The 25,518-nt window shown below is 40.0% G+C and overlaps 1 protein-coding gene and 1 long non-coding RNA gene across 6 annotated transcripts in view; one reads left to right on the forward strand and one right to left on the reverse strand.

The window, feature by feature from the left end:
- Nucleotides 1-415: 415 nt before the first annotated feature.
- LOC121666871 lies at nt 416-1,653 on the reverse strand. The gene is made up of 2 exons (XR_006016821.1): nt 1,579-1,653; nt 416-597 (listed from the first exon to the last, which is right to left on the reverse strand). It is a non-coding gene; the product is annotated as an uncharacterized LOC121666871 (long non-coding RNA).
- An 89-nt stretch (nt 1,654-1,742) lies between these two features.
- The window catches only part of TMTC4 (transmembrane O-mannosyltransferase targeting cadherins 4), a 56,589-nt gene continuing 32,813 nt past the window's right edge, over nt 1,743-25,518 (forward strand). The window contains exons 1-5 of one of the 5 annotated variants that reach the window (XM_042042901.1): nt 1,743-1,851; nt 4,142-4,357; nt 8,940-9,055; nt 11,068-11,284; nt 15,245-15,332. In XM_042042901.1, coding sequence (XP_041898835.1) covers nt 4,196-4,357; nt 8,940-9,055; nt 11,068-11,284; nt 15,245-15,332 — 583 coding nt within the window. In that variant the 5' untranslated portion in view covers nt 1,743-1,851; nt 4,142-4,195. Of the gene's footprint in view, nt 1,852-4,134; nt 4,358-8,939; nt 9,056-11,067; nt 11,285-15,244; nt 15,333-19,495; nt 19,530-25,518 lie in introns of those variants that run through there. The other 4 variants (XM_042042891.1, XM_042042881.1, XM_042042907.1 and 1 more) reach the window with 4 other exon arrangements.

A 25,518-nucleotide genomic window follows, 5' to 3' on the forward strand; every position in this document is an offset into this window, starting at 1 on the left:
ACTAAAAATTCTATAAATATTTTAATCTCAGGAAGATTGTTGAATTTGAGAACTCTTGTTGACAAGAATTTGACTTGATAATACGTATTTGTGGTAGTTTGGGAGGTGGAAGTTGAAACAGTAAGGAAATGTCAGGAAACATCAACCAGCACTTCCTTATCATGAACTAATATGGCCAATCAGCTAATTTTAGGAAGTGATATAAACCTCAATGCTCTGGATTGTAGAAGCAGAAACCTAGAAAACATGCTTTTGTTGATTATCTCATGCTTTACCTTGTATTTCTAAGGCAAAATGACCCAAAAGTCATAAAGACATCTTTCACCATTTCATGATGGCAATTTATGAAACAGAAATCTTCCTCATTGGGCCCACTTAGATCACTAAGTCAGGGACAAAGCCAGAACAGACAAGATCATTTTAAAGTACAAGGCTCAATTTATTGGTTTGCAGGTCTTTGTGTATCTATTTCAGCTCTTGTACTACAGGGACCAGAAGTCTGCAATCAGTTCTCAGAGCTTTGGGTCCTCGATGACGGCAGGTCGCCACTTTTCCACCACTTCACGACCAAGAAGCACCTCAGACGCTTTGTGGTAGCTGTTAAACAGGCACAAGTTACAGACCTCCATCTTAAAAGCAGGAGCTTTGCATATACAGCTGAATAATATACGAGCTTGGCAATTGTGCTGGCTCAGCTGCTGCCTCACACGCAGCTAAGCTGCCCGTGCTGCAGAGCAGATGTTCCAAAGCAGGTGTCAGTAGACAGTTATGGGTAGCAGCCACCAAAGCCCTCCCAAAGCAGTGTTTCCACTCGAGAGTTAAAGCCTCAAAGGAGCCATGAAATAACCTTGTTAATTTGACGCTTGATAATGCAAACATCTTAAAAAATTCCACTCCAAAGTGTATGTCACTCCCTGGCACACAGCCAGGAGTTCTCATCCAATTTCAGCATATTAAGATTTTAATGGGCTTTTTTAGGGAAGCTTCTGCCGAACATTTGGTGCTACCAGGTCAATGTTTAATCACACTTTCTTACGAGGAAATCGCGGTGATGTTTAAACGTACGAATTAACTACACCTGATACAGCCTTTTTGTTGTCTCCTTACAGGACCTGTCCTGCGGAGAGCACCTGCTACAACCCCGGTAGGACCAGAGCCTCTTACAGAAAGGCTGGAACGCTCTGCTGAAGTCCCCAGCTTGTCCCGCTACCCACCCCAGGCGGCGAGACCCCGACACCCATTCCCGCCCTGCCCCACTGGCTCTGTATCAGCTTTCCGGGGGGATTATCGCTCCGCGCACGCCCGCCGCCGCAGGAGCCTCGCCTTTGCGAGAGGAGTGGGGGGCTCGGGGCTGGCGGTTCTCCCGCCCCGGTGCCGGGCAGCCCCCACTCTCCCCGGCTCAGCCCCCACCCCGCAGCCAGCCAGATACGCGGGACAATGACCACCGCCGGGGCAGAGAGGGCGGGCGCGCTCCGGGAACGCGGAGCAGGCGGCAGCGGGCACTACCAGGAGCCCACCCGACCCCGCCTGTGCGCGGGGTGCAGAGTTTGGGATCCAAGGGGAGCGACCCGCACCGACCCCGCCGCCACCGCGAGTGAGGTGCCGGCTCCGCTCGCCCGGCCCCGCCCACCGCGCGTCACCGCAGCCGCAGCCAATGGGCGTGCAGGGCAGCCCCTGGGGGCGGGGCCAGAGGGGGGCGGGGCGGGGCGGTGGCCAATGGGCTGCGGGGATGATCCCGGAGGCGAAGCCGCCGCGGCCCCTCCCCCGCCGGCCGCTCCGGTTCGGGGCTCGCCGGGCGGGAGAGTTTCGCTCCCGGGTGGGAGATGCCGCGCGGGCTCCGTGTCCTCGCAGGTAACGCTGCGTGGGGGAAGGGGGGGGGGGGGTCTTGTCAGTGCCCCGTCCGCTGGCGGGACCGGCCTGGGGGGGCTGAGGGCTGGATGGGACGGGCCACCCCCTACGGCGGAGCCGTCGCCGCCAGGACAAAAGGGGAGCGCCGAGCGGGGCAGGGCCACCGCCAAACTCCCGGCGGGGCTCGCTTGCCCCCCAGCCTTGCCCCTTACTCCGCAGCCGCCGCTGCCTTGCCGGGCCGGCGCCTTCCCTGCGACCGCCCGCCGAGTGCCCGGGACGCCCCCAAGTTTGCGGGGCTCCGCTCACGGCCAGTGCCCGTCTGGGTGCGAGGCACCCCCGCGGCGCCGGCGCTCTCCGGCGGGACGCACCGTGCCCGCCCGGCCGCGGAGGTGCCTGCCGTGTGGGGCGGGCGTTCTTCGGGTCGGCTCGGGCTCGTCTCTCCCCGGAGAGGGCGGCGGGGAGGCGCCCTCCCTGTCCCCGTGCCGCCGGGCAGCGGCTGTGCGCCGCTGCGGGGGAGGTGGCGGTCCCTCGTGGGTGCTCGCACCGCCGGGCGGTCACCGCGCTGCCCGGCGAAGGGAGCCCCCGACGGCCCGGCCTCCTGGACCGCGGGGAAGAGGGCTGGCAGCAGCTGTGCGCCGGATAAATAGAGCAAGCGTAATGGGAGAAACTTTCACGGCGGAATGAATTTTGACTAGATTAAATATTTTAATTCCGTGGTGCGTATTGATGCTGTATCCGTGCTGTTGGGAGCAACGCCGTGCGCTTCCCTCAGTTAACAGCCACGCTTTTTCTTTGTCTCCGTCAAACTACGAGCACAAGGGTGAACTACTCTGAGAAAAGGTTTTGCTCATAAAGCAGCTGCTTTGCTCAGCCGGGGAGCTCTAGCCTCTCAGGTTGCACAGCTCCAGGTTACTGACTTTATCTGGATTTAGGAGCAGCGCCATATGGTCCCCAAAGCGAGGAGGGGCACTGGTGTGGCAGGGTGTACTGCCTGTCCCTGTGCACGTGTGTGTGCAGGAATTGGGAATATGCGGACACTGGAATGTAATATTGCAAAAAGAGAAAGATACAGAGCAGTTACTGTAGCAGTTCTAATGGTCAGCTCTGTTCCAGAAGCCAAATCATTGGAGCTGTTTTCCTAGACCGTACAAAGACATTAAATGCAATGCTTTCAGGGGTGCACTGGAGCTGTTTTTCTAGATTTTCTGTTTTCCTGTATGAAGATATTAAATGCAATATCTTCAGGAGTGCAACAGTTGATTTAATAAGCAAATAAATAAAAGAAACTGAAGATAGGCTATTATATGTGCCTATCATTCTTTAGGCTTCCAAAATAAAAAATTCATATTCTGCCTGGCTTTTACTGCAGTTTTCCATTCATAACCTCCTTCCCTTGCCGTTTATACCAGCACTTGATAATAGGACCACTCACAGTAGTGTCTGAGCACCCGAGAAGCGGAAGCAGAATAATAGTTCAGACAGAAGGCTGGCTCTGGAGCATTCAAAGAGACCCATCCAAGTGAAAGTGGCTTATGGGTGTAAACCTCTAGCCTTACTACCTCCACATTGATGTATCACTCAGTGTGCTTGGATTGCAGGGTCTCTTTCATCTGCCTCAACAACCTCATGAGCCCATGAATACAACAGTGGAATTTCAACTCGAGGAGTGCAGAGTGATCTAGTGAACACTAGCCCCACCTTAATTCTATGGCTTTTGTTGTCTCATTGCTTGAATTGTTGAGATTCAGGGCCTAGTCGATTAACTGCTATCTCCATATGTCTTTCTGTGATGTTTGTATGAAGTCCTTTTATGGGGAATGTATAAGACTAGGTCCTTTAATTTGATTAACTGAAGAGAGTTGAGCTCTTTTGACGATGTTTGCTTTTCAAATGTGGAAGGAAATTATAGTGTTTATAATTTTCTACAGAACTTTGTAAATGCTCCACAGTCCTCCTGATGCCTCTGTTTGTATTACTTGAAAAGAACAGTAAGAAACAGAAAAACAGTGATTTGCTCTAGGTTTTAGAATTCGACTGTGCCAAAGTTTTACCTTAACATCTAAGAATTTCTTGTATTTATCTCTGTGCTCCAACCATGAAAAATTCTGCCTTTATCTCCCCGTTTGAAGTACAAAATTATGTTTAGGTATGTTTCAGTAGCTATGAAAGGCACTGAGAGAAAAAATGTAAGGTTGTATGAAACTTCATCTCCTCTCCCAACCCAGCTTTCCTTTTAAAATTCTTTTTTAGTGAATTAGAGCTGTAACTGTGCATTTGTATGTGTTTCTTCCAGATTTTCAACTAACATAATGCTGAAGCTCCCAACTTGGAACAAGCATTTCACAGAATGGCACAAATGGAGCCTAATCTGGACCATGATGTATCATGGTTCCTCCTTCCATCATACTGGGCTAAAATGGTTGTGGCGTTAATTTCCTTCCTCTGTTTTGCTAACAGCTATGATGGAGATTTTGTCTTTGATGATTCTGAAGCCATCATCAATAATAAGGTTTGTCTCTTCTTTTCCTCATGCTGTTTGGCATAAATGGCCATAGGAAAAGAAATAATGCAACAGTTGATCTAAACAGGCCCAAAAGTTTCAGCCTAGTAAAGAGCTTTCTTTGGGTATTACTTTTTTTTTTTAAATTCATTTTCCCTTTTTGTCTTATTGGGTGTTTTTTAAAGTAAGCCTGATTTAAAGGTACCTGTACATCAAGACTGCCAGTAGGTCTAATTTTATGCTGATTTCTAAGTCAGTGAGAGTGTACAGTAAACTTTCCTGATACCCATGGATGTTAATAGGAGATTTTGTTCACTATCTTCTGAGGGTCACAGAATAAGACCAGTGAAAGAACTTAGTCTGGTTACAGGTATATAAGGCATCGTTAAGCTATTGTAGGGTGCAGGGGATCTCCAGGTGTAGTTTATACCATAAAAATGTTACAGGAGCAAGCAAAGCTCCCTTTTCCTATGCTCCTTCCCCCATTAAAGTTCCTGTGACAACAGTATTTTTTTTTAAATAGAGGCAGAGTGTTCTTGTGTTCAATTTTAAAGCTGATCATACGTGCAATGAACAGACCTTTAAATGCTTAGAAACTGACATGTGACTCAAACAAACCTCTAGCTGAGATTCTTTTGACTTTGAGCAGTGTAGTGTCTTCAATTGCTGGGACACATCACAGGATCACAGTGAGCGAGCCTGTGCCCATGGATGGGTATTGGTGTTAGAGCTTTTATGCTGTTCTGGAAGGTACTTGTTAAACATTTAGAAAGACAAGCACAGGGTAAAAATAATCACATTCATCTGTTGGTTCTGTTTTCCTGAAACCATGGGGTTACAAAGAGGATAATCTGGAGACTCATACTGCTAGAAAAACACAATTCACTTTTTTTTTTTTCCTTGCACAAGATATAGAGTCAACTTATCACAATGTGCCTTTTAGAATCATGCAGAATTACTGTTTCCTTAGACAAATTTCTATTATGCATGTGTAAGTCATCATACCTTCAGTTATAAATGTATGGGGGGAAAATACATCTGTCAACGTGAAAATAAATCTTAAAGCTTTCAAGAGAATGCTGTAGACAAATTAAGAACCTATAGCATTGTTGGTTTGGGTTTTTTTTAAAGTAGTATTGTATTTTAGATTGCACAGCTCCTGGCAGTGTTTCATTCTGCAAAATTTTATTTGGGACCTGTTTATAATATTTTAATTTCCTGAAAGAATGAACAAAAGACTGATGTTGAAACAAGGCAGGTTGTTTTGTTAATGTGAAATTTCCGCACTTGTAATCTCTCCCCACTTCTTTCAGTCTTTACTCTAAAAATGTTTCAATTTATCTATGCAACCCAACAATTCGAAGTGGGATTCTAGTTGTTGGCAATGCTGAGAAATTCAACCAACTTCTTAAATAAGTTAATTCATATGTAATCTGTATGTTTGAAAAACTGGGAGGCTGGTTCTATTTTTCACATCAAAATCCTCTATTATTCCCTAGAAATTAAATGAGGATTTTATGACAATATCATTTTAACACAGGGGTCATATGGATATATGGAAATTCAAAATCCACAAGAAAAATACAGAGACAATGAGTTTACCAGTTTAATGGGGAGGGAGATTATCTGGCAATGGCACAGTTTATTAAACAAAGCATAGCATATTTTATTCCTATTTAATAGGAGACAGCAGTTGAAATAATTTTGTAGATTTACTGAGCCTTGCTACTGTAGTATTTTCTTGGGTACCACACAGTGCCCCTTTTGTTAATTTACTAGCTGCCATCATCCCAATCTTTCATTTCTTTTGCTGTTTTTTTAGCAAAAGATACACATTTAGTTGACCCCATGCCTATTGTATCATGGAACATTCCATTAATAGAATTTATTGGAGTTAAAGGCTGTTTTCCAGATGCTTTCTTATAATTTTAAGCAGCATTTTAACTGGTACACAACAGTGACTTTTGTCTTTATTTATTTACTAGCTTGGCAAGACAAACAGTTGGATTAAGCAGAGCTTCAGACTTCAGAGCTTCCAAAAGCCTTTATATAGAAAAACTGACCTTTCTTCAAATCTTGAACTCTGCTGTGTGTAAGCTGCTGCTAATAAAATATTCAGAGATTATTTGATAGCTACTTTTGGTTTTTAAAGAGAAAATCATTTGTAGCTTTTAAACAGCTGTGTCTCCTGGAGAAAACCATTCCTATTTTAGGGTAAGTTCACTAAGTAGGAAAATTAATGAAAGAAACTTTCTCACAGAATGTGGATACAAGAGCAAGATACATGATTGAAGATTTTTAGGTCATATGGAAGCATAATCTAATCACTAAGTAATTCCATGCATTCAGCTTTCCCTGCATTCTTCCGATGGAAGACAAAAGGCGGCTGATTATAGCGGAACGTGAAATCAAGCCTTGAACATCTCAAATACATTTCCCATCTCAAGTTATTGAAGACCATCTGTGACATGAAAGACATACTTTTCTTTTTCAGTACTAAAATTTATAGAAGTATGTCCTTCTCAGACTTTATGTACATAAAGAGCTGTGCTGCTGGTTGGAAAAACAGTCTGAGGGCCACACCACCCTCTGACAACTGTACCCTGCAGAGTACAAAGACTTCAGTAGATTTTGGTGTACATCACTGTCCCAACTTGCCCCTGGAAAAGCTGGCTGTATTGATTTAGTGAGCTGCTAGTCGAGTGTGTTCCTGCTCAGAGAGTCAAATTATGACCTTTAGGGTTTGTGCATACCAGTGAGGAATGGAACAGGAATTTAGGTGCCTAAGGCTGAAATTGCAGTCCTGAGAGACGAAAGAAATTTCTAGGTATTACTTGGCAGTAGAAACATCTGTGAGAGCATGAAGAGATTTTTCACCTTGGTAATTCTTAAGCCCAAGTAGGATCCCCTGTGGCTCTTGATTTCTTAAGAATTTCCCTGAGAGTGCCTTAATTGACAGCTGCAGTCTTGGTTTTTCAGACTGCAGTTTTAGCCCTGCTTTCTTTTCTGTGTATTGATTAGTAACCTATTAGAGAATGCTTCAGTTCATTTGACTGTATGCTAGGAACTTAAGCCTATTTCCCCTTCCTAATTTTTTTTTTAATCTGTTGTCTAATACTGGCCAAATTTGATCAAGTGATAGAAATAAATCTCTTCCTGGATTTTTTTTTTGTTTAATTTGTGGTTTTTGGATGGATGAAAGTCAGAATATGTTAAGAGAGAAGCAAATAAAAATGAGTTAAGTTCAGTTTAGCAGCAGCCAGTCATCAGCAATTTGGCAGTAGTTTGGAAGTATGGGCAGGCCAAAAATTCTAGCTAAGGGTGAGATGGAAGGTACTGGAGACCACAGGAAGTGCTCAAGATACTGTAGAAGCAAGTGAGGTGGTAACAGCATTGGAGAGGAACTGGAATTAGTAAACCAAGGGAACTGCAATGTGGGAATCTTAGAAGTAGCTGGAGTTGTAGGAATAATAAGACAGGGGCACCAGGCTTTGTAAAACCTTTCATGTGGTTAGCAAGCCTGTTTGTCTACTTACTTGTGTTTGCAATTGCCTTGTTCACCTCCTTTGCTTTGTTGGTCTGTTAAACAATTTCAGGACAGAAGGTGGGGGCACAGTAACTTGTCGATTGCAGGTGTAGTACTAACTAGTACAATTTTGTTCTTAGGTTCTGTCTCAAATGTCTTTAACCTGCATGTACCTTGCTGTAGCATAAATTGGTATTTAATTGCACTAGGGAAGCAGAAGAGGGGTAAGTATATGTTAGTTTGAACTTCCAAGTTTGTCTTCATAGAAAACTGAGGCAGATGCTGGCAAGATCCTGATTTTTATTCTCCAAAGGCTATGCTTTCCATTTAATAGCCTACATTATTTGGATTTTTTCATTATCAGCATGGCTTTGAGATAAAAGGGAAGAGCAAGCAAGCAAAACCTTTTCTTTGCAGTGGTTTTTTTTTATCGGCCCCTATTGCACCCTAAATTAAAATAATTCATTACCTTTCTGTCTTTTAATCTTTTAGAGCAGTATATAGAGATGTTGATTCTTGATTTCATGTATTAAGAACTAAAAAGACCTCAGCTATTTGAATAGCTCTGTGCGAACCAAGGCTTCAAAAAGAGCTAATTGTTGTTTCCTACCTTTAGTCTACTTGATTTCATGCTTTCATTAGTAGTTATGCTACTGCACTGGTAAAAAATTGATATTTTGCAGCAGTTTGTAGTTGGCCTTCTTCGCAAGATAGCCTACACCTCAAATCAAAGGCTTTTTACAAAATTATAAGGTAAGGAGGTTTATGTGTTTCATATCTCAGCTATTGACCATCTTATAATCTGATGCAAATATAGCTCTAAATTGCATGTAGTTATGCCTACTTACAGAATCCACAATCATGGCTTTTACAATGACAGGCATTCAAGATGTGACCTTTATTGCAAACTCAGGTACCGTGGGTCAAATGTCAGTAGTGAGGCAACAAAACTCCTGCTATGTCCATGTTAGTGTGAGCTTGTATTAGTTAGAACTCACTTGTGTTTTAGCTGCTTTGAACCAAGGAGAAATGTTAAGAATCTGGTAATTTATTGTTTTCTTTTAGGACCTCAGGGCAGAAACCCCACTTGGGGACCTGTGGTATCATGACTTTTGGGGTAGCAAACTCAGCAGCAATACCAGTCATAAGTCATATCGACCGCTAACTGTCCTAACTTTCAGGTGAGACTTGAATTTTTGCTCAAGGTCTGAATATTTTTTAACCTCTATTGACTCAATTGAATTTAGGGAGGAGGCAACAGAAAAGGAGAGAACATAGTAGCTGGAGGGTAGTTGGATACCTTTCCTGAATATGATTTTTGAGTTCACTACCTTAATCTCAAATTGTGTTTTAATTTTCCAATGGTTTCTTTCCCAAAATATTCATTATTTTGACATTCTGTATTTCTATCTACTTTTCAGAGATTTCATTTTAATGCTCTTCTGTACCTGGTACTAGGGGCAGTGTGGTTTAGTATGTCCCAACATCAAAGAACTAGGAGGTGTATGTTCCCTTCACTTAGCCATGCTGCCACTTATACTGCTATTGTAGTTCTTGTTCTCTGCTTTCCTGCTGACCTTTCAAATGGTTTATTTTATAAATAGCATCAAGGTACTGTGGCCCTTTTCCATCAGCTCACTATATAGTCTTCTTACCTCTTCACTCCAATATTCTAACTTAAGTGAGTGTCTGAGAATCTAGTGAAATGTCTGCCTATATATAACTTGCTAGTTTTGTCAAATAACTAAACGTTTAAGGGGATTACTTTTGTAGATACTTAGCTCGTGTTTATTGCACAAAGATTTGAGCAAACAGTAGACCATGTAGAAATTTGGCACAGTAATGCAGAGAATATTTGAGGATTCAGTCTTAATTTCTTTATTTTCCCCACGTGACTCAATGGTGTCAGTGGGGACTTGGTGCTCATTCTGCAGTTGTCCATTCCAAGCTAGGGACTAAGTAAGTGCAGAGGAAATGTTCCCACTCTTAGTCCTCATATGCAAGCAAAAACTCTGACCCTTTGGGGTGGTGTCAGTGTTTTAAGTACTTAGCACTGTGCGTTTCACTGTCTATTGGGCTTTCTTCACATTTTCATCAAGAAAAATACGCAACTGAATAGAACGTGTCAGAGTCCTAAACCTATTAAAGCTTTCAGTCCATTACACGAAACATGCCTTGCTTTTTATTTTTTTTCTTGTCTCTGTGGTATATTCCATCTCTAATAACATTCTGGTTTGTTTAAAGAGTGAACTGGGATACAATCATTTCTGTATCTGAAAATATAGATGAGCCTGTGGAGATGGTCCGTAAAATGCTATTTTCACAAGTGAGAAATGGGTTTCCTTAATTTCCCTAAGCTCCAACTTTTATGCGTATCATATTTATAATAGGTTAAGTTTTTAAATAGGTTTCATTTATGCCAGATGCAGATTGACCAAATGAGCTATAAAATCCCCTATTCAAACTAAGTTTCTGTATATCTTACCTACTGATAAAGTATATGGATAATAGCACGATATTTCCCCCTTTTCTTCTCAGCCTCCATTTTACTGCCAAGTTCCTGTTTTGAATAAGGATTTAGACTGAATTTTCACTCACACTTCCTTCTGATTCTAATACTTGTATGAAACTTCTCTCTAACCAGCCTCACGAATCAGTTACCAAGATGTGCTGGTTACTTTCTGGGTGGATACTGATTGCACCCAAATGCTAGGACCTCTTTCAGATAGTATGTCAGTGGAAATCAGTCTCAGTGCATATTAGTTTCCTCACTGTGTGGATTTAATTAACATAATTTCATCAAGTTGGCTGTTCTGGAGCCCAGCGGTATCCCCTCAGTGGGCTGGGTTGTTTATCCCTAGGATACTCCTGTGTTGCAACACTGAAGTTACTTTGTTGACCAAAAGCCACTTCTAAGTAACTATAGGTATGATTAACATAATAGTGCTAACATATGTCTTTGGAGAGGATAGATACTGTATCCATATTATATTCCATATGAATACCTTGGCCTAAAGACTGGGACCTGTTTCTACCTTGTTGTGATGGCTAAATGAGAACACCATGCGTATTGAGACATGTCAGCTTTATTTTTGGGTGCATATGTCTTGCTATGGGGTTGTTTAGTTTTTCCATTTGTATTTTTCTAACCATTGTTATAATTCCTAGCCTTGATATTTTTGTTTCTATATAGAATTAATTACCTTTTTGCTGGAGGCTTCTACCCAGTTGGTTTCCATGTCATCAATATAGTACTGCACTGTACTATCTCAGTGTTGATGGTTGATGTGTTCTCCATATTATTGGGTGGACTGCAATTCAATAATAAAGGAAGACGGCTAAACCTGGCACCAAAGTCCTCTCTTCTTGCTGCTTTGCTCTTTGCTGTACATCCAGTGCACACCGAGTGTGTAAGTATTGAATAATTATCTCCAAAGATTTTTATTTTAGAAGTTCTTGACCATCTTGACTAATTAATTATGGCATAGCCTTATACTTTATACATTGCTTTTATATATTCTTAATGCTTCTCTCGGCCCACATCTTAACAGAACAATCAAATTATTATGGTTAATACGTCCAAGGCTTGTAATTCCACCGAGCTAGATCTTACTAAGGAAGATAAATCATTCAAGTACAATAACTAAAGGAGGATAGCACTATGCTACAGTTTCCCTACCTGCTGGATTTCCCTAATTACTTTCCATTTCCATTTGCATTGACAAAAAAGCAAAGAGATATAAAATCAGAGTAGGGGCACTGTATGAAATTTGGATGTGACTCTTAGAATACTGCCTTCAGTTTTGCTGAAGGACAACACTGGAAAAAATGGAGAGTGCTCAGAAGAGCCGTGAAAGTGATTAAAGGGCTGGAAATCATCCTGTTTCATGAGAGATCAAACTCCACGGGTTTATATTTTTAATATGAAGGAGAAGATTAAAGGATTTTTTTTTTTATCACAGTCTGTAATTATGTACATGGGGAACACAGATTTGACAGTAATGGGCCCTTTAATAGTGCAGGCAAAAGCAAAGATGTGAAGATGCAGAATAGAAGCATGGCATGTGTATAGCAATCAATTAAAATATCTGAGAAAAACGTAAAGTCCTTGTGTGGAAATTCTGTGAAGAGAAGATGGTGTTCTTAAAAAGCACTTTTGCGCTCATAGTTAAGAAAATCTTATGGCCTTATGCTAGTGGGCTTGCTGGATGTGGTCACTGATTTCTTGATCTTGTGATAAGGAATAAATGAAATATAAAGTTATCACAATATTTTTGGGGGTTTTGTTAGAGTTTGGAAGGTCTGTGCTACAGAAAAAGTACTAGCTTTAATTTTGATTTTGTCCTAGCAATGAACAGTGAATCCTACAGTGCACATTCTACATCTGTGGCACTGATTTTTCGTTTATTCACAATATGCCATGGTTTTGGCTTCTTGCATTTGCTCTGCACACAATTGACGGGGAAAAAGTTATTAAAAGCTGTGCTCTCAGCTGACTGGAGACCTTGCATGTATTGAAGACCTAGAGATGGTGCAAAGTTATGCATTAGTAATTTGGCACCTTTTCTGGCAGTGTGGCTAAAATATCTTGACAATCCTTCTCTGATGTTTGCTCAGCTGCACAATAACTTCTTTGTGAGAGTGCACTGTGTCAGAAGGGCCCCGCATATTTGTTCTCCAAACCCAGTTTTAGATGTCAGAGTAAAGTAGAACAAGTCTTCAGTGCCTTTGATGTTCTGATATGTAAAGAGAAATCTTGTTTGAGTCTTAACTTTGTAGCAGACCTACTATTGACTCTTTTATCAATATCCATAAATTTATTCTTCATTCCATTTGACTCTAAAAATATATTTAAATCAGCATGAGAATATTAATAAGCCCTTTGTCATGTCAAATAAATTACAAGTGATGTGGCCTGCTTGCATATTTGAAGACTTGCATATGCTGCGGGCAAACATTGGAAAAAGAGGGGGGGAAAGTAGCATGCTTATCTATCAGGCATCTTCTAAGATACAGAAATGAACAAAAAAGCCTCTAATCATTTACATGGTGAATAATAAATCTTGCTGCAGTGAAGGAGTCATTATTGCTACAGTTCTAGGATGAGTGTGTGTCTGGCAGCATCTCTTAAAAAGCATTCCTTATGATTTTAAACCTGTGAGTTTTAAGTATCACGACATCCCGGTTTGGAAATGAGTTGACATATTTTGACATAAAATTGTGAAGAATCCGTCTGTTTGCTGCTTTGGGTTTTGGTTTATACAGCAAAACAAACTGTCATGTAAAACAGATCTTGAAAGGTGTAATGCTTTCAGTACCTATGTAAGGAAAACACTAACTTTTCTACCTACAAGTAAATACTCTTGTGCTATAGTTCTCTGCTCTAAAAAAGGCCTGTTCTTTGTAATGCTTCAGTGATGAAATGCTAAATGAATCATGGACATAAGAATGTTTCTGATACTAATTTAAAATTGGTTTGTTCTTTTTTCCTTTGTTTGCCTTCTTACCAGAATCTATATGCCTTACCTTGCATTTTAGATAACATTGTGCTGTTGGAGTCATATGAGGCCGTGTGTGTTATTAGTCCCTCAATCTCTGCTGTAACAAGTGGACATTTATTTTCGAAATTGCGTCAGCTCACCTTAAGTTTTATCTCATTAGCAAGAGCGGCTCCTGAAGCAGAATGACACTTCATTATTTTCACCTTTCAAAGCACTCCACAGCTATTGAGTTAATTCCCGTAATTCCTTTGTATGATAGAAGAAGAAGCAGAGAAGTTAGGTGCACAGCTTTAGATAAATCAAGAAGTTCTTCTGAGCTAATTTAGGAGTCCAACAGTTTCTTCTTTTATGGTGCTCGAGTGAAGCTGAGGGTAAAGTGGGAGAGAGTCTCTGCAGTGGAATCAGTCATACTGTCATGCCTCTATGCTTCTCTTTCTCTGATGTTATTTAGAAATAGTTGTTCCATCATGTTACCCTGACACAAAAAATGCCCTTTTCCTATTTACTTTCTTCTTTCTGTTCCACACACAAAATGGGTCAACTGGTGTATTATACAAGAACTGAAGTTTCTGCTTTTGTCCCTGAAATATGATCACAAAAAGTGAATTTAAAAAGAAAACCTGTTGCTGTTCTGCCCTGCTTTTGTACTTCTCCTGAAAACATGGAACTCAGCACTCCAGGAAGCAGAGCTAGACTGAAAAATAAGGTGTATTTACATGATCCTTGCTCTGGGGGTATGTTCTAGTGCGGTTCCAGCATCAGGGCCTATACAGTTCCTTACCAACTCCATGTCATGATTTTCACAAAAAATTTGTGGTGTATCCTGACACTTGTGTAATTGAGAATTGAACGTCCAAAAGTGTCTTGTTCTATTTCAGCAAGTTATTGTAAATGGTTATGGGGTTTGAACCACAGTTTGCAGATAGCCCTGAGATTGCACTTGATTTGAGTAAGTTGGCACAGATCTCGAGTACAGAGGTCCCAGGATGTGCTTCTCATTTTCTTTTGTATTAGTACAGCTTCTGTTTCAAGATGAAGTTGGACATAGCTCTAATGCAGTCAGTTAATATAACACAAAAAACTGCCAGAGGGGGATTCTTTTTCTTTTTTTTTTTTTCCCCCCCTGAATCTGCAAGCTGGAAGCTATTTGTCCATTCTGAGTGTTCAGATTGCAATTTGAAGGCTGGCTTGTCTTCTGAAAGTGAACAGTCTTGATTTGTGTTTCAGAGAGCTGCCAATTTAATTGTGGTTCTGGATGTTTGGCTTCCAAGCCATGTAATGGCTTCAAATTGAAAGAGAGTAGATTTAGATTAGATACTGGGAGGAAATTCTTACTCTGTGGGTGGTGAGGCACTGGCACAGGTTGCCAGAAAAATTGTGGATGCCCCATCCCTGGAAGTGTTCAAGGCCAGGTTGGATGGGGCCCTGAGAAACCTGGTCTAGTGAAAGGCAGGGGGGTTGGAACGAGATGGTGTTTAAGGTCGCTTCCAACCCAAACTGTTTTATATTTTCATGTTTTCCAAGTGTTCTACTGAAATGCAATTTGGTTCAAAAAACAGATGGAATTGTGTAGAGTCTAAATTTTATTCAGTGAAGTCCTCCTTCATTTCTTAAAAAAAAAAAAAAAAATTCATAAACTAAAAGTTTCATAAACCAAAGCCAAACCATTTATGTAGTTGATACTAAGCAATACCAAATAAAAAATAAAATGCATCTTAAAAAACTAGATATAACTAATCCAGTAAACCAAGTTAAAGAAAAAAAAGTCATACAGTTATATTCTATTATATATTTCACTTTACCTTTACTTCAGGTTTTCTAAGAATAGAAATCTGATAATTTGAAACTTCTTTTTTTTTTTTTTTGAAGGTTGCTGGGATTGTTGGCAGAGCAGACCTACTGTGTGCCCTGTTCTTCTTGTTGTCATTCCTTGGCTACTGTAAAGCATTTAGAGAAAGTAAGCATTCTCTTTGCCCCTTTAATTTCCTATTGTGTGTATTTTCAGAATTTGTACATTTCAATGAAGTATAGCAAAATTTAAAAAGTCAGACTGATTTGTTTACCCTCATAAAATATTTTTTTAAAAACCCTGCTTTAGCAGCTATTTATTGTTAGAAATTCTGAAGAGGTTGCAGTTCCTAATTCCTGTTAAACACTGAATTTATTTTAAGAAAAGTCCATTTTTTTAATATGCTTATTTGCTAAATGTTTTATAGTTTAGAAGTGTAATGAATTATTTTAATAAGTATTTTAGAAAAAAAATCAAACCTAAAAATGTATATTCTTAAATATTTTACTACTCTTTATGCCATAATGTTTGGATGTCTTAAATGGGAGTCAACTTTTTGGAACCTTACTTGTATTTTTAATGAATTGCAAAGAATTATTCATATGACTAAGCCTTCTAAATTCTTGCAATATGCAAGTGCTGGCATATAATGCTGAATATAGTGTTACTCATAGAGTTTTTGTAAGACAGCTGTGTTTAACATGAACAATTCCTTGGTGGATGTTTTTTCAAGTGAGCTTTGAGATCTCTTGTATTATTTGATCTGAGTGCAGGTTGGCAGTTCAAATACAGTTGTGGAGAAATTATCTTGGGGCTCTGTTAAATAAGCATGCAAGAAAGCACAAGTTCATGACTATGAAAAGCTATGCAGGACATGCAGTCTGGTATCTGAATGTGCTCTGCCACAGGAAATAGGGGAATCATTTGGTGGACCCACAAGGAGGTGTGTTGTGAAGAGCTTGTCTGTCATTCAATAGGCACGGCCTGTAATGATTAACCAGAGCTGGCAGTGTATTTCAGAGGTACCTGAGCTGACATTGTGATCTGGCTTAACAACATAGTCATGGCACCACAGAGACCTTAGTGTGAGCTGAGGGGAGTGAGTGAGTCCACAGTGAGCTGTAAGATGCTGTGAACAGCTCCTGCTGGTTCAGTTCAGATTGTTTGGAACTATTGTGCATATTTCTATTGCTGATATAATAAGTTTATCTTGCCATTTCAAGTGTTACTTAGGATGATTCCTGTTTACTTTGGATATATTTTTCTTCCCTTTGTGTAGGTTTAATTTCTTTTAACTGAGCTAATGATTTATTGATGAAAAGATGCCTTGGATTCTTGCTTGTTTGTTTATTCTTTTCTCACCTATTTTATTGGACATGATTGTGCTTATGATGTTTCTTTTATTAGTGGTAGAGTAAGATAGACAAATCAAAATATTGCCTTATGTGTTTTCCAGTGCACTGGAGACAATTATATATGGGACCCTCTAATTATTTTGTTATAGAGGACATCTCGGGAATGATTAAGGATGTGTATTCTGGTTAAGGATGCTCTTCAACTTGTGAAGGCCAGTTTAACAGCTTTTAGAAATCAGCATCTATGTAATAGTATTCTTGGACTGAAATTTGTGTCATTGATACAGAAGGAAAATGGTGTAAAGACAAGATACGAAGCAGCACGTACAGATTTTTATTGGACGTTACATCATAATAGGGGGGCAGATGTGTCTTATAAGCAATTTTGCCAAGGAAAATTATAGTCTGCCAGCATTGCCTTTCAGCTCAGTTTTCAATGTTTACTGTCACCTTCACTGCCTGCTTTTCCCTCAGCAACTTCTTTAAGAAATGTAGACTGCCTTTGTACACAAGAATTTGTATCCAAGTTACATACTTGAGCCTTTAACCTTCATTGCTGCAAAGGCACACTAATGACTCATCAGCCAGGAGCTTATCAACCAGGCGCTCCAGACCTTTTTCTGCAGAGCTGCTGCCCAGGCCTTAATTGTTGTGTGATGCTGTGTTTGATTTTCATGAGGCCCATTCCTCCAGCTTGTCATAGCCCCTCCAAACAGCAGTCCTGTTCACCATTGTATCCATGTATCCTCTTGCCACCAAAGACCACAAGCAGTTTTACTTGCTGCCCTTATTATAATTCATTTTCCTTTGTGGAGGAGAGGTTGGTCTGACCTGCAGCTGTTTGAACATGAGTGCTTGTGTAGGAAAGGGCGTGTCTGTATTGGAAAGGGCAGCTACAAAGAGAATGGAGGATCTCTATTCACCAGGAGCTACATGACGAAGACAGGGGGCAATGGGTGCAGATGCACTGGGAAAGGTTTCACCTTGATATAAGGATTTTTTTACAGCAAGAACAATCAACCACTGCAACAGTGTCTCCAGAAATGTGGCAGAGTCCACATGACTGGAAGTTTCAAAGATGCATTTGGACAAGGGTCTAGGTGATCTTGTCTAGGCTCCCTTTCACACAAAGATTGGACCAGATGATCTCTGGAGGCCCCTTCCAAACTGAGCTGTTCCTGTGATTCTTTGTATGAAAGGTTTTAGGAAGAGGTAACCAAATATGAGGAAGTAGCTGTAGTAGAGAATGACTCTTCAGTGTGTTTGTAAAGTAAATAAAAAGTTTTACCCTTGGATGCCTCCATTTTGGTGGTATGAATTTCCTTCTTTTGTGAACAATTCTTCTAGGTACTCTCAAATAACAGGTTAAATAAGGAGTAAAGAACTTTTATCTGACTTTAGCTGAGTTTGATTCTGCATAGATTGAGGGAGTCAATCCCAAATGTAAGCTGGTCTGACTGTGAATATAAGAACATGCATTTTAAAAATATGCACATACTATTTAAAAAGCAGACTTAGACAATGTCTCCTAAGCAGCAAAGAAAAAGTACCTTTTCTTCTCTTAGAATGTTTTCCTTCTGATGTCAAATCCTCAAGATCCAGAATGTCTGTGATACTGCCAATGCACGTTGCTTGTTCTAGAGCAAGTTAAGAGCTGTTATTACATCATTTTCTAGGTCAGGCCAAGAAGGTAATTTGTCTTTGATTGTGAGAAAGAGAGGGGGAAAACAACCAAAAACCCCTCTGTGTATCAGGTTTATGTTCCTAATCAAATAGAGATGCTTTATGGTGATCCTACACAAAAGTGGGTTGTACCTGTTTGTTCTAATATCATATTTCCTTTTGTCCTGCTGGGTTTTCTATATGTTAAAGGCAAGCATGGCCCTACACTGTAGGTCAACTGCATGTGTCTTTGTTCCTGGATTTGGCTGTCACATTTATATAGAGCTTAGCTCACCAAATTTTTACAAGGAGTAGAAGAAGAATTATCAAAGGTTGATTTTTTTTTTTTATTGTTACCAATAGATGTGTGGTAGTATGACTCTTTTGGAGCACTTAAAAGAGGGTACAACTCTTCAGACTGTCGGGATTTGTGGCCTGCATTTCTATTGTCTTTTGTATATGGTTACCAAAACATGTTTGATGCCAGTTTGTTTTTATTTCATGAACTTTAAGTGATCATCAGAGTAAAATAAACATTGAAAAGCCTGAGTTGATGCTACTGACATAGTTGGGTCAGTAACATATATTTGGCTACCAGCAGCATCCCAATGCTATTATCAGACAGATTACCTAAGCCTTTAGTAAAGAACCTGACTATTCTTGCAGCAAGGCAATGTGAAATTTGTGTATGGCTGAATTCAAAAAAACGTTTATGTTTCACTGGTTTAGAAAAAATTAATAAATTGTCATTCTTTAAAGAAAAGGCGTTAAAAATTATGTGTGAGAGAGAGTGGTTAGTGCTTTTTTTTCACTTGAGAAAATGAATGTAAAGATTTATAATTTTTTTTTTTTGCGTGGGAGTAGCAACTCATGAAATGTTTGAGGAGGATTTGGAAGTTCTATGGGGAAAGTATATGTAATAGTGAAAACAGTCAGGAGACCAGAAAAATATCAGTGTCAGGCTGGAAAACTTCCAAAGGAAAATAATCGTTTTTATAAAGCTCAAGATATACTGCAGCTTGTTTGCCTGATTTATTTGTGGTTTCAGTGGATTTTTGGGTAGACAGTTTCTTTTAGCCAGAATCTGTAGGTTTTGTTGGCTTTTTTTTTTTGAAGTATAAGCATTTAACACACTATGTGGGCTATAGTTATGTCTTACTGAAGTTCTACAATTCTGTTACTTTTTCCCAGTATACCGTTTTCATAGTTAGCATCTTTGAAAGGATAACATTTATAATTGCAAGAAACTAATCTGTTGTTCTCATTCTGTCCTGCTGTTTTAAACACAACTGTGGGGACAAATCCACTGCATAGGCTTTGGAGACAGCAAGAGCTGACAACTGTTTAGGTATGTTCTGAAGGGAATTGTGGGTTATTAACTTTGTTGAATTTTAATGCAGCTTCTCTGGGAATTCATAAGGCATTTTAAAACTGCTGTAGTATTCATTTTTGCCTTCCTTTGTCTTCAGTTTTGACAGTGATCCAGTTGCATGTATTTGCCATCTGCACTGGCGATCTCTGAGTAACATAAAATGAGGAGTTCGTGACTTGATCCATGTGAATAATATTGGTCTGGATATTAAATAGGGGATCAACTCTTTGCTCATATGCTATGACATCTAAAAATTACTTTGTTCTGGTTGTGTGTTTCTGTTTTGTTATGTTTTGTGTAGCTGTCTGTTAATCATCTACTAGTTCATTGCTAATTTAATAAAGCATGCAAAGGAGTGAAGAGTTTTGTGAATAGTGGAGGTTTGTATTATGGAAGTTTTCCTACAGACTGGAAGTATTTAAGTCTCCTGTGTGAAAGAGATCATTGTTAAGATATGGGGAATTTGTTAGCTATTTTGCAATTGGTCAAGAGGTAGTTACTATTGTTAAACATGTGGGCCCTGGTTCTTCAACTGTGTGCCCTACCATTCATATTTGAACACATTGGGAGGGAATAGTTGTAAGTGAAAAACCTAATAATTTTATGATTTTAGTTGTCTGAGGAAACACTATGGCCTTTTTTGTGGTAGAATTAACGCTAACTTTCACTTCTCCAAGATGCTGTAATTCAGGGGATAGATGCTTCCTTCATTGCGGCCTCTAGGTAATGAGTTTGAGATGGCTGGATATGTTTAGGAATGGCATTCTCTACTGTAATTTCATTATTAAGGGAAACACTGAGCTGAGATGCAGTAGTATGTACATTTGGAGACACACAAGGAGATTTTGGGCTTAATTTAATTCTAACAGTGGATTCTTATGTGATCTTTTAAGACTAGGTAATTCTTCCCCCTTTGCTTAGCAATTCACAAGCAGGGAAATCTTAGAACTTGGTTAGAAGAATACTTGTAGCAGTTTAGTTGGAAGACACTATCCCCACAGACAAGGCACATTAATGGAATATGTGAGTGTTTGTGATCTATTTCAGTTAAAAAGTAAAGCTTCTTGCAGGAGCTCAGCATAACTTACTTTGCATCAACCTTTAGAGGAGAAGGTGCTTTCACAGAATCAGTTGCTGTGTTTCACTTAAAGATGGTGACTCCTTAAACTGCTCCAAGCTGTCACCTGGCTGACTCTAAGTTGCTCAGCTGGGTTTGAAGAATGAAATGCTGAATGCCTAAGTGTCTGAATTGGTAGTAATTGCTTTGGATTTTGTTAGTTTGGCTTTACAATAAAACTAAGCTTAGTAGTTTAAATGTAGCATTTTCTTCATATCCTTCACTTCTAAGGAGTTTGTTTTCATTGACCTGTGGATTTAGGACACCAGAAAATAAGGTCTCTTGAAACAGGATTAGTGTTTAAGTGCACTGTCAATGTGTTGCTCATAAATTTAGGATCAGTCAATTCTACACTATAAAACACTTTGTGTATGCATCCTTGCTCTAGAAATGCTTATACTCAAGTCTAGCAGCCTAAATGGAGGAGCTGTCATGGCTTTTTTATGGTTTACATAGGTTTTTCTTGAATTCTCTCAACTTTCAGACTTCATGTACCCCTAAAGAGGGACCATCTGAGCAACGCTTTTTGGGTTTGCGTAGAAACACTACATTTTTCCGGCTTAAAAAAAAAATAAGCAAGTACTCTATTTCTTTGGCATGCTTACAATTTTGTCCATCTGTTAGAATGGCAAAATGCCCACTCACAATATGGTGTACCAGCTTCAACCAGGCACAGGTGCCAATGAAAGATTGGTTTCGTTTTCTGACACAAGATTTTACTGGTGGGAAGCAGCGCCATATTAGGGGAATATGCTTTGTTAGACTGATTGCTTCTGTTGGCATGTGTATATCTCATAATAAGCACTTATGCAGTGCTTTACATTTTCAAATCACTGTTAAAAAAAAATCAAATTGAAGGCATTGCTGAATGACTGTCCTTTGTATCTATTTTGCCCGCCTAGTTTACTGAGATTTCTGCAGTTGAGGGGGGGGGTGGTGGGGATGGAGGGATGTTGTGCTTATTGACTCAGGAACAAGCACAAAATAAATGTTTCTTAATTAAAATTCTTTCTCTCACTGAAGTTTAGTCACTGATGAATTTTGATAATACTACAATTCTCTGTATAACTGTTGATTTTTTGAGGCTGCAAAAGAAAACAAAGGAACAGAGATTATGCTTTTCAGGAGGAGATCTTGTTTACAGAATCACAGAATGGTTGAAGGTGAAGGGGCCTTGAGGTCACCTGAGCCGACCTGCCCACACAGGGTAGCCTAGAGCCAATTGTCCAGGAGGCTTTACTGCAGGATTTTGCAGTTGCCCTCATTAAACCATACGAGGTTCCTGCCAGACCATTTCTCCAGCCTGACAAGGTCCTTCTGGAGAGCACAACCTTCTGGTGTATTGGCCTCTCCTCCCTGCTTGGTGCCATCAACAAATGAGCTGAGGGTGCCCTCTGGACCATTGTCCAAGTCATTGATGAAGAGGTTGAATAGGACTGGACCCCTGAGTACCCTGGCCTTCAAGTAGACTTTGTGCCACTGATCACCATCCTCTGGACAAGCCATTCAGATAGTTTTCAGCCCACCTCACTCTCTGCCCATCCAGCCTGTTCAGCATCAGCTTCTCTATGAGGATCTTATGGGAGACTGTGTCAAAGGCCATATTAAAGTCCAGGTCTTTGATGCTCATTTTTTACGTCCTTCACTATTTCTCTTTTGCTGGATGTTTTTATCATCTCTGAGGGTCCGTGCTTAAACTTGGCTTTGCTGGGCAAGCTGAGACATTTCTTGCATGTGAGACTTGGGGTGTTCACAAGAAGACAAACTTGTTTCTTCTCAACTTTGAGCGTGTGCCTATTGAATGGCTTCAATTTTCTTTTATTTGGCTGGACAATTTCTCTATGCCAGGTTGGATGGGGCTCTGAGCAAGCTGGTCTAGTGGAAGGTGTCCCTGCCCATGGCAGCAGGTTTGGAATTAGATGACCTTCCAAACCAAGGTATTATATGATTCTGTGGTTTTTCCAGTTTGTCAGTGGAATTCTGACTTCTCCTTTGTATGCTTCCTGGCCTTAATAAGCATATTTCTTATTCCACCATCCAAACAGAATAAAGACAAAGGAAGAATCCAGTACAAAATGTTATCTTTACTTTTTTTCACAGCAAGCTAGTATCTTAATGTAGGTTTCCAGCTGTTATTTGTACCCATTCTATAACAACTTCATGCAGCCCATATAGTTTGTGACATATTTCACACTCTTTCCGTTCTCATGCCTTTGAGAAGTCAAGGTATAGAATGTTTACAGATTTCCTTTTTTCAGGAAGAGGTTTTTTTTCTGTCCAAGTCAAAAGTTATACTTAGTTCTATATAAATGATTAAAATATTTGGCAAACAATTAATCATATTCTTTTATGTTTTAGAGTGTCACCTAGAAAATATTCTGTCTAAGTGTAGCAGATTTTTTGTAATTTTGACCAGTCACCTTAGCTTTGTATCTGTAGTCTGTCCTTTCATATTTTGTTCCTTTTCAAAAGCCGACATGTAGGCATTGCTTTATTTTATTTCAAGCTCCCAGAGGCTCATGTATTTTTCATGATTTCGCAGAGGTAACAGTTGAGGTTCATCTGGGTTGTACAAGACCTGTACAGGACCTGTATGAGTGTAACCAATCATAATTTAAATCAGTTTAACTTCTCTGTCAGTTCTGTGTCTTGTAGTTCACTATTTTCGCTTTTGTTCTTGCTCCCTTTCTGCTGATGCTGTACTTGCCACCTGATTGCAACTGGCCTTTTTGGGAAAAGATGAAGGAAAAAGGCACAGAACACGTCCATATTCTTGGCATTGTCCATTTTATTTCCCAATGAGTATTGGAATAACTCCTTCCTCACTACTCTTCTTGCTAATATATCTATGGAATTGTGGGGGTTTGTTCTTTACATACACTACCTTTTCTCATTTTGTGATGTGACCTTTCTGTGTTTGTTTTTTTATATGAATGTGCTGCTATTACACTTGTCCTTGATGATTTGACCTAGTTCCCTTTATTACTCTTATATTTTGAATCATCAAAGCATTTTTGAATTGATAGCTGCTCTCTTACTCTATATATACTTCCCACTATCTTCTGTGTTAAGATAATTTGTATTTGTGTACTGAATACTGCTTCTCTGAGAAGTGCTTATTTGTCCTGACCCCTTTCCACTAGAATTCGATTCTGAGAAGAAGAAATCTCTCAATGGAAGAAAGTCTCCTTCCATAAATGCAGTAAAGTCCATTGGCTGTCTTCACTGTTTTCCTTTTTACACTTACTAAGGATGATTGATGGTCATTTTGTGAACACAGTCAATTACTTTGCCTTCAATCCCTGCATTCTCTGTGCTAGTTTATTTCTACATTAAAAAAATTAAAACAAAATTGGTTTTCAAGAACTGGCTGAAGAGTCTGTTGTACTGTAAAGTCTGAAAAGTTGAAGAGCTCCTCAAAGGGATGTATTTAGACAGAATTCTTTCTGTCTTAGCAATACTCATAGAACAAACATTGAAGCTCTTTCCTCCATGAGTTACAGCCCTCAGCTGTTCTTCTGTATAATTGATGTGGGCTGGAGTTTCCCCGTTGCATTTTAATTTTTCTACTTCCAATGTCTCTTTATTCATTATGTATTTTGTATTTTCTTGCTTTGTTTTTAGCATTATTCAGGTGTGTATGACTTCTTTCCTAAAAGAAAGCTTTCTTTTTATCTTTATAATATCTGCACCTCTAATGTTAAGTCTTACCTCACCTCTGGAGACATAATTTGGAGTGGAGGGAGAAGGATCAAATGCCCTCTAAGTATAGCAATGATGAATCTCAAACATCTTAATATTCACTCTGTTGAAGCTTTAGAAGCCTTAGGTAAGAAAGGAGTGTTAGAAGTAACCTCAGAACCTGTCCTTCCACATATTTTTGTGAAAAATTTCTGCTCTCTGCCACACAAAAGAAGTAGCCTGGTTCAAAATGAAAGAGGAGGCCAATGTCAGCAGAGCCTTTTCAAACTTGTGGTTATGGTTTGTATCTGACCCCAACATTTGAGGTAGTGTACTGGTTTCCCTGTATAATCAGTACAGGGTTACTTCTCTGAAGGGTGTTCTGCTGCATTTAATTAGGTAATTTAATCCCTAAAGGTATCCTCTTCTCATGGCCAGTTATAAAGGAAGCCTAGTGTACTACCTTAGGTGTAGGTGCTTACTTCTGGTGAAATTAATCTTAATCTTGCCATTTACCCTTTCCCTAGGCCATTATTGCCATTCTCTTTAAGCACAGAGGGTCAAACCCTCATTAGCAGTAGATAAGAACTGCTCTAGAGATCAAGGAAAGTAGGAAAGGGGTTCAGTCAATGAATGCAAAGTTCAACTTCGTTTTTTCACATTCCAAGTCAAAGATTGATTCTTGTGATGCCTGTAGAGCCCATGTTACTTGAATCAAGAAACTGCCTCTGAATGAGCAGAGTGCTTTCCTCTGTTGCTTGCACCTATGGAGTAGAGGTTGTGACTGATATGTTTTTATGTGAAGTACCCGTGTATTCTGTGTGTGATAGTACCTTGGCTTCAGTAGGGTTTATTGTTAGATTCATCTCAGATATGCCTGCTTGTAGTACCCAAAATCAGCTACATGGTACAGTCTTTAAAGACTTTTTCTTTGAGTAGAAGCTGTAGTTGCTCCTGATCTCTTAACCCCAGAGTTCCTCACCCTGCTGTAAAACTGCTTCCTGCATGCAAGGACTAACTGCTCCTGCTCAGATACTGACATATTTGAGCTCCATGGCATTCTATTGCAGTGATAATAAAATGACATGTGGTACTTGCTAAATGCAGGAGCTCTGGAGAAGCAGCTCGTTGTGCCTTTGTAGACTAGACTGCAGATAAAACAGTTTG

This window comes from Corvus kubaryi, unplaced genomic scaffold (assembly GCF_017639235.1).
Source record: "Corvus kubaryi isolate FWS band 111438036 unplaced genomic scaffold, C.kubaryi_AGA036_p1.0 133, whole genome shotgun sequence".
NCBI lineage: Eukaryota > Metazoa > Chordata > Aves > Passeriformes > Corvidae > Corvus > Corvus kubaryi.